The sequence below is a fragment of the Brachyhypopomus gauderio genome, unplaced genomic scaffold (assembly GCF_052324685.1).
Source record: "Brachyhypopomus gauderio isolate BG-103 unplaced genomic scaffold, BGAUD_0.2 sc50, whole genome shotgun sequence".
Classification (NCBI taxonomy): Eukaryota; Metazoa; Chordata; class Actinopteri; order Gymnotiformes; family Hypopomidae; genus Brachyhypopomus; species Brachyhypopomus gauderio.
Genome location: NW_027506875.1, coordinates 1,930,977 through 1,942,416, shown reverse-complemented (window position 1 = coordinate 1,942,416; position 11,440 = coordinate 1,930,977). Strand labels below are relative to the sequence as shown.

Below are 11,440 nucleotides of genomic sequence, written 5' to 3'. Positions count from 1 at the left end.
ACAGGACTCAAAGCAGAGGCAGCATTCAGAACAGACAGTGACACCAGTGGACACTGTGAGTGAACCTGAGAATGCGTTTCAAAAGAGAGTGCACAGAAAAGCAATTATTAATGAACTCACTGGCACATCCAAAGTCTGATCTCTGGTTTCTAAGCTTAAATGTTCTATATTACGCCTGTCAGCAAAAGTTTGCAAAAATGAGACACATATAAACTGGTCATTACATCTAAAGTTAATGGTAAAGTTAACCTTTGTTATGAGTCTATGATGTAAACATGACCTCGAACCTGTTGAACACAGGCAAATGGGAAAAGCGGGTTGTGTTGTCCAGGGAGATCTTGAACAAGTCTTACGGTTTCTGCTGTTGCTGCTATAATGACTGAACTACTGCGCTCCCTCCCATCACCTGACACTCAGGTGTATCTCAGTATGTCTGGCTGACATCACTTCCTGGATGACAGCCCACCACTTGATGATCAGCCCCAGCAAGACAAACCGTTCCAGGTATCTCAGATCCTCACAGGACTTCACTATTTCCTTTGAGGACCCCCGGGTCATTCTGACTGCACACAGCCTTCATATAACTCTGGATGACCAATTTCTTTCCTGAAACTCCAAGCTTTACAGCTGAAACTCTCCAGTCTTCATCTAGTGTTTGTGGTCTTTGTCTATAGACCATCCGGCTTCAGTTTTACTTCACAAACTGTTAAGAAGCTGTAAACACAACTACAAAATGCACGTCATTAGCATACTCAGGCCTGTAGATGTAAAATACCACATGTATTCTCTTATCTGCACATACAATAGGACTCTGGACTTACCAGGTTTATAGTGTTTGCATGTTGTACAGAGAGACATCTACACTAGTTATGCAACCTGCCACACCATATTAACCTCTTCAGCATATCAGTAAGCAGTATGTTTCATAAACATTACTGAAACCCAATAAAATACATTTAAAACCTTTACTAAAGGGTCAAGGTGTTGACCTTTTTGGTCAGGATCCGAGTGACGTACAGCACCTAATCGGTACCCCCCCCCCCCCCCCTTCACCCTGTGGGGGGGTGAGTTTGTGATCATTATGGGCTGGATGGTCAGTATGTCAGATTATGGTCTTTATTGTGCTCTTGGGTTCTTCACGCCATTTAATAAGAATTAAGACTTTTACCTGTTTCATGAGCAGCAATCATTCTATGTCAGGTACGCTTCAAGTGGTCACTACTTTTGTGTAAAACAATGAATCTGTCTTGTAATGTAATACATCACCACGAGTTCCCACACGGGTTTCAAGGACGTATTATCATCATGGCATTTGCCCCTGGTGCACTAACAATGTGGTGGGGCAGGTAGAACCAGCCAACTGGCACGTCCAGCTTTTTACAACAAGGAAGTTACTACGGACTACCTGAGATTACCTTCCTCATGTAAAGGACGGTCAGTTATTCACCTATTTTGCGTAATAAATGTACGTCTTCTGTACAACATGGTCTTATCTCAGGTATTGTTTAGATTGGTTTGCAAACGCGCTGCTGATATCCGGGAGTAACATTAGTAACGCTAGTGCCGTCGGTACTTTTTAAAGCCGTTTAATACGCGGTCCACTCGGAGTAGTGAACTTCCTCCTGGTGTTTATAGAGTATCAGTACAGTTCTGCAGAATGAGGCGACCCGCGGACCTTCGCCTGCTGGCGCTGATGGTGAGTGTCCACGTGGCCTGTGGGGTCACCGCTCCGTCTCAGCGTGAACGCGCAGTGAGCGCGGAGGAGCTCGCGAGGCTGCCCGCGCCGCACCACGTCCTCGCCAACGAAGGCGCGAGCGTCGTGATGGAGTGCAACGTGACCGGAGCTCGCGATGGTGTAGTGTGGTACAACTCGAAAGGACACCTGCTTCATGGAGGCGAGTAAGAGTGCCCAGACTTCCTAGGACGCTCTAAGACAGGGTTGTAAGGTGCAAAATAATTAAGAACAGCTTAACTTGGGAAATCATATGCAAACTACATAACTGTAATTTTCCTTTTGCTTATGTTTTGCGTTAGTACAATAGTTGTATCATTTAAACGAGTACAGATTAATCCACTTAACATAACGTAAGTTATACCTGGAATTATAATGTAGGCCATTGGTATTTGGTGGTATTTAAGTATTTATGTAGTACCTACAGTTCTGGTTCATCACCTAAATATGCCTGATTAACAGAAGAACATTGATCCTGAGCTCTGTCTAATACTGAGATGATACCTAGTTCAGAGGAGATGTTCTCCTAGTTCAGAGATGTTCTGCTTGGTCCTGAACACGTTCATACCAGGCACAGCTCTGCCCCACCTGCAGATCTGGAGATAAATATATTGCATATTTCTATAAATACAGTCTATGTTCTTTTCGATTGTATTGCACTATTCTAGATAAATCCAGATCTCTACCTGATCACAGATGCTGCTTCTCTGGAGCTCTTGAGTATCACTGATGAAACATTACGTGTCCTTCACTGTCCAGGTAGCAAATGGCAGATACTGGAGAAGAACAGTCTGAATATAACATCAGTTTCCTTCGAGGACAGGGGAAGATATACGTGTATCACGTCAGGCTTGGCGGGCATCTCAAACTACACAGTTACACTCAGAGTAAGCTACACCCACAGTGGCTTGGGCCTCTACTACGTTGTCGTGTGTCTCGTGGCCTTCACCATCACCCTCATCCTCAACATCACTCGCCTGTGCATGGTCAGTGGGCACCTGCGTGACACGGAGCGCGCCCTCAACGAGTTCTTCCGCACGGAGGGGGCGGAGAAGCTGCAGAAAGCCTTTGAGGTGGCTAAGCGCATCCCGATCGTCACGTCCACTAAGACTCTGGAGCTGGCCAAGGTCACCCACTTCAAGACCATGGAGTTCGCACGACACGTGGAGGAGCTGGCACGCAGCGTCCCGCTGCCGCCCCGCGTCCTCAACTGCAGGACGTTTGTGGAAGAGCTGCAGAGTGTGGAGCAGGACGCAAGGCACACCGGTGCTAGAGAGGCTGACTGCACAGTCCCCCTACAGTAGAGAGGCTGAAACACTCTCTCAATGTCCCAGACTGATATGTAGGTTCAAAATATTAGTTTGTTGACATTTTCTTTGAAGTATGTTGCTATAAACTTCCCAAATGATTGTTATTACAATATTTGGCTCTATATTGCCATGAAGAAAACAAACTGCATATAATTACTTACTTTACTACAGTATAGAGTACTGTGTAGTTCTCATGGCAACACCCTCTTGTGCTTGTGTTGGTCTTCCTGGTTTTAGTTGTGCTTCTGTGTTTTGCATTGTGTCTGTCCCCCACGTGTCTGTCTCCCACTTGTCTGTCCCCCACTTGTCTGTCCCTGACGTGTCTGTCCCCCACGTGTCTGTGCCCGACGTGTCTGTGCCCGACGTGTCTGTCCCCCACGTGTCTGTCTCCCACGTGTCTGTCCCCCACTTGTCTGTCCCCGACGTGTCGTTTCCACCTGTTCTTATTTTGCTCTGTTAGTTCATGTATTTAAACCCTGTGTTTGCTGTACTCGTGGTTACGAGTGCTTTATGCTTTAGATGCTTCCTTTGTTCAGCTAATGTAAAGTAAAGTAAAGTTAATGTGCCATATTTTGTCAGTTGTGATTTTTACACCGCAATCTAAATTTGTCCTCCGCTTTTAACCCATCTGTGCAGTTAGAACACACACACACACTAGTGATTACTAGGGGGCTGTGGATCACATGTGCCCAAAGCGGTGGGCAGCCCTAGCCCCGTGCCTGGGGAGCAGTTGGGGTTAGGTGCCTTGCTCAAGGGCACCTCAGTCATGGCCTCAGGTCTGGGAATCGAACCCACGGCCCTCCGGTCACAAGACCAGTTCCCTAACACCAGGCCATGACTGCCCCAGTCAAACATTATGAATTAATGTTTAATTCATATTAAATCTCTCACATCTTCCCAGTCCATTATCTCTACAAGCAGTTCAGTTCTGAGAGGGAAAACGATTGGCTTGCTAGAATTCTCCCTTGCTCTCCATTGGCTGCTAGGTGGTCAGCTGACTGCTGTAGCTACAGTAGATAGGACATGTGTGTGGTGTTAGACTGACGTCAGTAAGGTCATATAAAAGCTCTTAGATATGTAGGGTGAGTTTGGTGTAAGCCTGGATGTATTTTTAAGTCAATCAATCAATCAATCAAATTTTATTTATATAGCGCTTTTTACAACAGTTGTTGTCACAAAGCAGCTTTACAAGTGCCGAGTCCTAGCCCCCAGTGGGCAAGCCAAAAAGGCTAACTGGTTCCCATAACTTTGAAAGTCACTCTGGATAAGAGTGTCTGCTAAATGCCCAAAATGTAAATGTAGATTTGTTTAAGAATGTGTTTATCTCATTTCTCCCTGATAGTAAAGGGTGCAGCTCAGCACCCCCTGGTGGTCAGGACTGCTTATAGCACAGCTCACACAGCCCAACCCCAATATAGTGATCATAATTACTTATAAAGAGTCAGTGCTCATTAATCCCTCCCATTGTAGGTTTAATCCACTGACTGCTGTGAACGGGCCAGCTGTCAGTTGTGGAAAGACATCGTGGCAGGTTGAAGAGACACAGGGGACACGACCCCAGTGGGCTGTGAGGAGACAGCAGCATCTGTGGTTTGTTCAACCAGGTGTATGAAGCCCATCCAGAGCTGTGATATGGAATATGACTCACAGGATGAGGCTACAGATGCAGGGAAGGGTGTGTGACTACCACAGACCAGCTAAACATAGAGGCAAGTAGGATGACAGGAGAAGGAAACAGTGTGTGTGTGTGTGTGTGTGTGTGTGTGTGTGTGTGTGTGTGTGTGAGTGCGTGTGTGTGTGAGTGTGTGTGTGTGTGTGTGTGAGTGTGTGTGTGTGTGTGTGTGTGTGTGTGTGTGTGTGTGTGTGTGTGTGTGTGTGTGTGTGCGCAGCTGGAAGAAGGTAATCGTTGAGAGGATTGAGGATTCATCAAATTCGACGAGGTGCTTTTGCTGAGGGCACACAGGGGCCTTTTTGAACCGTATTTAGTACAGAGTTGTTCACATCAGTGGGCTGCAGGTTAAACTCCACAGATGATAGTATATCAGCACCCATGTTGCTACAGAGGAGGGAAACAGGAAGCTGGACCAGACGTCAATCACAGGAACGATGGAGAGATGGAGGTGGCAAAAGAAAAAGATGTTGGACAGAATAAAGGTGAGAAGCTCAGGTGGACAAGGCATAAAGGTGAGGAGTGCAGTACTGGAAAAGGCATATAACCCAATTTGGTACCAGCAGAGAATAAGTTGCTTAATTTAGGTACAGTCACTATGAATATGGAGGTTTGGTAGGGTGCAGGAAAAGGGACAAGACATAGAGAAGATGGCAAATAGAAGTAGAAGTAGACTCCTTCAGGAGTTAATGTCACTTAGGAGGCCGTGGAGGCAGGCAGCAGAGAAGGAGAGGGGTATTAATACACTACAGAAAGGGCTGATGGGTAGACTGGCAGCAGAGCAGGAGAGCAGACCCCAGATGGGTACATGGTCTACACATACATTAGTATAGTGGGGTGAGATGATACACTGATGGATATATTGATGAATACGATATACTTGAGCCACAGCGGAGCCATACGGGCGGAGCCACAGCGATTACGTCATTTTCGCCGCGCGGACCCTCGCGCCGCAAGCGGCGCGTCGAGTAGCCGACGCGACGCGAGCGGCGCGAGGGTCCGCGCGGCGAAAATGACGTAATCGCGGAGGCTCCGCCCGTGCGCGAGGGCCTCGCGCGCTGTCGCTGCGCGAGGTCGTGCACCTCTCGAATTTTGTAACTTCGCGCGCGCACCGCGCTTCAGCGCGATGGACAAAGTCATGTTTGCCGGGTTCATACACCTATACAAGGTGGAATTAAAGCACTTGTACGTCACTTTAAAGGTCCATTTCAATATTTCCCAGCACGTTAAACTTAATTAAGTTAAATATTTATACATATACTCGAAATGAATCGAAATAATTCGCTTTTTTATCACATTAGTTTATAGTTGTTTATTTTCAAAACGCCCAATCTTAACGTCTTCACGTTCTCTCATGTTTCGTCCTGGAATTACAAGAGGCTCGTATTTGTTAACTATCGTTTCGGACAACACTGCAAAGCCATATTTACGTTTGATGCCTGATGTGTGTATATATACGGTCTCTGGTCAGGTAAAAATGTTCTTTCCCCGGTTTTGCAGGGGTTTTTTATTCTCCACGGGCGGAGCCACCGCGATTACGTCATTTTTATGGAGGACAAAAAATGACATAAGAATAAATAAATACATGTACAAATAAATCAGTATATACATAAAAATATAAATGAATAAATTAATAAATGCACAAATAAATGATTAAATACATAAATATATAAATGAATGAATAAATAAATGTACAAATAAATCCTTAAATACATAAATAAATGTATATATTTATTTATTTATTTCTGTATTTCTATATTTATTTATACATTTATTTATTTATTTCCCCATTTATTTATTTATTTCCACATTTATTTATTTTTTTCCACATGTATTTATTTATTTCCACATTTATTTATTTATTCATTTATTCCTGTATTTCCACATTTCCACATTTATTTATTTCTGTATTTCTGCATTTGTATGTTAATGAGGTGAGCGGTGCTAGCCACACTCTAAAGTACGATTGGTCAGCCGGCGAAACAGACAAAAGCAACAGATTTCTTACAACTCGATCGTTACGTGACTTTACTCAGTGGCGCTATCCTTCAGTTAAGCAATGGCTTCAAGTGGGAGACCACTGGCAGATCTTCTGCGGGATGTTGCAAACCAGCTTGAAAACAGTAAGTTTCTTCTGTTTGTTTCGGTATAATAAACATTTCGATCAGAAATAACATTAAAGTGATTCACGAAAAGCTTAACGGCTGCCATATTAATCTAAACTGATCAAGCTTACTGGTGTTCAATATTTTGTGTAGCACCGCCCGCTACCGCAACCGCGCCAAGTCCGCCTGCCACGTTATCACAGACCATGACACTCCGCCATCCCGTGGACGGTAGGTTTCTACAGAGGTACTGGATTACAAACTGGACTCCCAGCGGAACGTGCTCATTAAATACGAACATATTAAACCCAACATGATGAGGTGGCCTTATATACAGAGGGTTGCCAACTTTTCAAGATCACTTGGAGTGAGATTTGAACCTGGGGGGGTGGGGGAGGGGGTTGGCGAGTGTAAATTGTTAGCGGGGGAGGGTGTAAAATGGACGCGAAAGTGTTATATCGCGATCGATCGATCGCCAGTGGTTAGAGCCACAGCGAACTAGTAACTCATTGAATCATAGATGTGGATCTGAGATAAATAAACTAGATTTTTTTCGGCGTGTGAAATCTGATGTGTGAGTGTGTGAAGACGGTCAAATGCGTGTGTCTCATGCTCAATGAGTGAGAGTTGGCAACCCTGTATATACCATCACCAATATAGTAGCGCCTATCGGATTATAAGTTTAATGAAAGATCATCATGTTTATTATAAGCTTAACTAACTATGCATTAATAAAGTAAATGTTTAACTGTAATATTGTTCGGCAGAAAACTAGATTGTAGGTTGAATGGAAGATTATAGTTGAGCTAGGATATAGTGTGACTGGCAGAGCAGGTGTGAGTAACGAGGGTGGGAGCTGCTCTCGATGAGACAAAAGACTGTGAGAACTTAGTTTAGTCAGAGCTGCATTTGGTGTGCTACAGATAGTCTGTGTGCACTTTTGCTCCTCTCCAAATATCTTTGTAAGCTTCAATAAATGTTTCAAGGTTAAAATACTGAACTCTGGTATGTTTCTCTTTTGCATCAAACGACCACGCTGCATGCCCCTTACAAAGAAAATGGATTTCGAATATATTTAGCTAGCTATCAAAATATTTTACAATGTATATGTAATAAGGAATTTTCATTCATGTGTAGCTGTTCTTCCTTAATGCATTGATGCTAGCATTTTTCCTTATTGCATTTTCTCTTCACTTAGCTGAGGTTTCAAGACTGTTTGGGCCTTACACACAAGGAGGGAGAAGGACAAGTAATCGGCGCTTTGTTGTGCCTGCACAACTCAGTTCTTACACCCATGTCTTCTGTTGTCTTGAGGACAAAAATGAGGAATTCGTCCCCAATCGTTTTGCCAAACAAAAGCTTATCGCTGCAGGATTACGAGAGAAACGTCTTACATTTAAAGGTGTGTATGTCATCACAGTTACCAAACTGTGTAGGTGAAAGTTTGAAAACTGCACTTTTTGCATTTTGTTTTCTGACTTCTCTTTTCAGGTTGTCAGACAAATCCACACGATTTCAGAGAATTCCTTTTAGCTGCATTTCCAAAACTCCGACAAGGAGGCGGATTTGAATTGCTCAAGATTTCTGGAACTACTCGAAGTCGCCAGTTGAGCCTTATCCCCTGTCCCAATGAGGGCTACCATGTAAGACATCTAAAAGATCCACAGACCCAGATTGGTCATGCCACCATTTTCATTCGACCACTTCAAAGGAACCTAAACATAGAGCCTGTAAGTTCTTCACTTTAAAACTGCTGCTCCCTTTGTGAACATCATCATTACTTGTGATTAATTGTAACATTTTAACTCCTCTGTAGGTATGTCAACCAGAATGCAGTAGTGAGCTAGTTGGACCACCTCAGAATTGTGTCACCTGTGAAGAAGAATTTCCCTTTTCACAAATCAAGGCTCACAGTGATGAGTGCAGGAGGTACTGCTGTACACAGCTACATCATCACATTTTTTTTTAGCTCAAGGCATATGTTTTCATACCTGGGACAAATGGCATGAGGCATAGGAAGTGCACCACCATGAAAAATGCATGTTTGTATGTGCACGTGAATGTAGGATTAACCATGTAGGGCAAACTGTATAAAAAAAAAAAAAAACTAAGCTTACCAGACAAAATAGTTGTCACCTTGCATGTGGGACAGGAGTAACTTCAGACTCCTGCAGATTCATAGACTGAGAAGAGATGGTACAGTGCAGTGAATGTCTTGTTTGATGTGTAGAACGTTGGTCACAAAGATGATGCTAATAATGGCCTGTTTATGAGGTGACTGCATTTGGGTGAACCAAAGGCCATTTTCACACATCAAATGAGACGGTCAATGCACTGTACCACCTCTCTTTAATTTATGAATCACCTGGTGCACCCCAAAGCTATTTATAGCCTGATCACCCATCTGCTGTATCCTATTTGCTACTAACTTGATAGGTGACTACTTTTTTTGTCTGGTCAGCTTATATGGACTGTCTAAACATTGTGACAAAAAATAAATTATTTATTTTTTTATTCTATAATTACCTCTCTAAAGGTCAAAATGTAGGTATTTTTATTGAGGTTTTCATTTTAATGAACTGAATTTAAATTTTAATATTACTTATAACTAATATTAATATTAACTTATATTACTTATAATTTTAATATTACTCATTTGTGACGATGGGGTCGTGGTGAAGGATAAGACACGGATCCCTCTTGTGGCGTCACTTTTATTTTAGACAGATATTGCGCAATAGCGCACGAGAAACAGCAACACAACGCACACAACGTGTAGACTGTAGACAACGACGAGCACAGGACACTGCGCGAGCGCACATTAAATAGACAGACCACATTAGCCCCATGTGATTACGAGACGATTCACAGGTGAGACAGATTATCACGCGACATAGCCCTCACCACGGAGTTTCACAGACGCAGACAAAGCACATGGACAACGTGTACACATGCCCAAAAGGGAGGGGCCGGGGTCCTCAACGTGACATTATTAATATTAATAATTCCACTTTGGACCTTTTGTTGTACTAGATTGCTATATAAAAAGTATTAATACACTAACAAAATCACCTTTTTATCCAAGACGTTTGCAGAGTAGTGTTGAAGTACAGATGGAGGTAGCCACAGAATGTGCAAGTACCCCCAAAGGTGAAGATGGACATGTGAATTCATGTACAGGAATACAGGAAACCAGCAACACAGATGTCTATGTGCCACATCAGACAATTACGCCAGCCCCAGTGACACCTCAGGGACACGTGCCCACTCCTCAGATCGTTGATCTAGATCCCATTGGAGAGCAAGGCGGTCAGTTACATTGAATGCAAACATGACATGATTTATTTTAGTAATTTGTTTTTGTACATATGTGGATTTAATGTAAGTATCTTTATTTTGTAACTGTTTAAGATTGGAAAATAGAGCCAGATCCCAAAGAGGCAGCAAGGAGATTCAAAGAAGACATTTTAAATAAGCATGCAACTGGAAAACCACTAAGTTTTTCCATGGATCTCAGAGACAGCGCAGAGGACAGGGAAAGAGCAATTCTGTCATTTTATAAAATGGCTCATGTTGAATGGGCTTCTCCTTTGACATGCACACTGAGGGGTAAATCTTTTACTAACAAAAGTAAAGGTTGTTAAACAAAACTACAAGGAACAATATAAGTGATAATATACGTTAATATAACAGGAATTAGACAAGATTTTGCAAGCATAGTAAAAGCAATTGTAAGCAGGCAGAAAAACAATCATTGTGAATGTCTATATTATAGAGAGGTATACATGTTTGTTCTTTAATTGACATGACAGTTTATTCCATGGGATTGCCACACTAACAAATAATCAAATCTTCATAACTACATTTTCTGTTTATTGCTGTGTGGATTGTATTTTTTTTTTCAGGAGATCCAGCAATTGGTGATGGTGTTATTCGTCATTTCTTTGCAACAGCCATGTCCAAGCTTCAGAATGGTTTTGATATTTGTTTTGGTAAGTTAATCTGTTTTTCTGTTTAATTTTATTTTACAGATATTTTTATTTCTCTTTTTAAAACACTTGTTGATCTGTCAGTACTTCTGTATCAGGTCTTTTGTACTTTTGTGTTCGATCCATGTCAATTCCAGGCTAGAAGGCCAAAAAAAAAAAAAAACTGTAGACCTATACACTAACCCTGTCTGATTTGACAAACGTGAAAATAGCTGTTTTTGTTTGAGTACCCAATGGCTGACATTTTTAGATTATCACATATATATTATGAATTTTTTATTTTAAGTTCCTGGAGGAACTCTTCTTTTTGTAGGTGAAAAAGAGCACTTGATTCCATCCACTTCCCAGTTCCTCTTGGAGAGCGACTTCTTTATTGTTGCTGGCAGAATGATTGGTCATTCATTCTTGCATAGTGGGCCATGCCTAGGTGGAATGAGTCCAGCAATCCTGCACGTGCTGTTTGGTGGATCCCCAGAAGAAGCCACAATAGATATCAAGGATTGTGCTGACCTTGATATCCGTGAGACAATCCAGTTGGTATGATTTATAGTATTGCAATTTAATCATGTTTAATAAGCAGATCAGCATTTTCAACCCTAAATTTTTCAAACCCAATAAATTAGAGAAAATGTAAA

General features: G+C 42.5%; 2 protein-coding genes across 2 annotated transcripts; both read left to right on the top strand.

The window, feature by feature from the left end:
• The first annotated feature begins 1,310 nt into the window (after window positions 1–1,310).
• Window positions 1,311–3,608, top strand: LOC143487776 (microfibrillar-associated protein 3-like). Its single transcript, XM_076986939.1, has 3 exons — window positions 1,311–1,434; window positions 1,636–1,895; window positions 2,492–3,608. Exons 2-3 carry the CDS (start codon window positions 1,658–1,660, stop codon window positions 3,034–3,036), a joined length of 783 nt encoding a protein of 260 aa, XP_076843054.1. The 5' UTR covers window positions 1,311–1,434; window positions 1,636–1,657; the 3' UTR covers window positions 3,037–3,608.
• Window positions 3,609–7,022: 3,414 nt separating this feature from the next.
• LOC143487750 (uncharacterized) lies at window positions 7,023–10,947 on the top strand. The gene is made up of 8 exons (XM_076986875.1): window positions 7,023–7,047; window positions 8,015–8,218; window positions 8,308–8,546; window positions 8,633–8,745; window positions 9,902–10,125; window positions 10,228–10,425; window positions 10,722–10,808; window positions 10,943–10,947. The coding sequence occupies exons 1-8, from the start codon at window positions 7,023–7,025 to the stop codon at window positions 10,945–10,947; spliced, it is 1,095 nt and encodes a 364-aa protein (XP_076842990.1).
• The last annotated feature ends 493 nt before the right edge of the window (window positions 10,948–11,440 follow it).

Excerpts from the sequence above, each read along its gene's own strand:
- LOC143487776 (XM_076986939.1), top strand. The coding sequence starts at position 1,658 with ATGAGGCGACCCGCGGACCTTCGCCTGCTGGCGCTGATGGTGAGTGTC. Across the intron at positions 1,896-2,491 it reads AGGACACCTGCTTCATGGAG|GTAGCAAATGGCAGATACTG; the intron begins GCGAGTAAGAGT and ends TTCACTGTCCAG.
- LOC143487750 (XM_076986875.1), top strand. The coding sequence starts at position 7,023 with ATGACACTCCGCCATCCCGTGGACG. Across the intron at positions 7,048-8,014 it reads ACTCCGCCATCCCGTGGACG|CTGAGGTTTCAAGACTGTTT; the intron begins GTAGGTTTCTAC and ends CTCTTCACTTAG. Across the intron at positions 10,126-10,227 it reads TCCCATTGGAGAGCAAGGCG|ATTGGAAAATAGAGCCAGAT; the intron begins GTCAGTTACATT and ends TAACTGTTTAAG.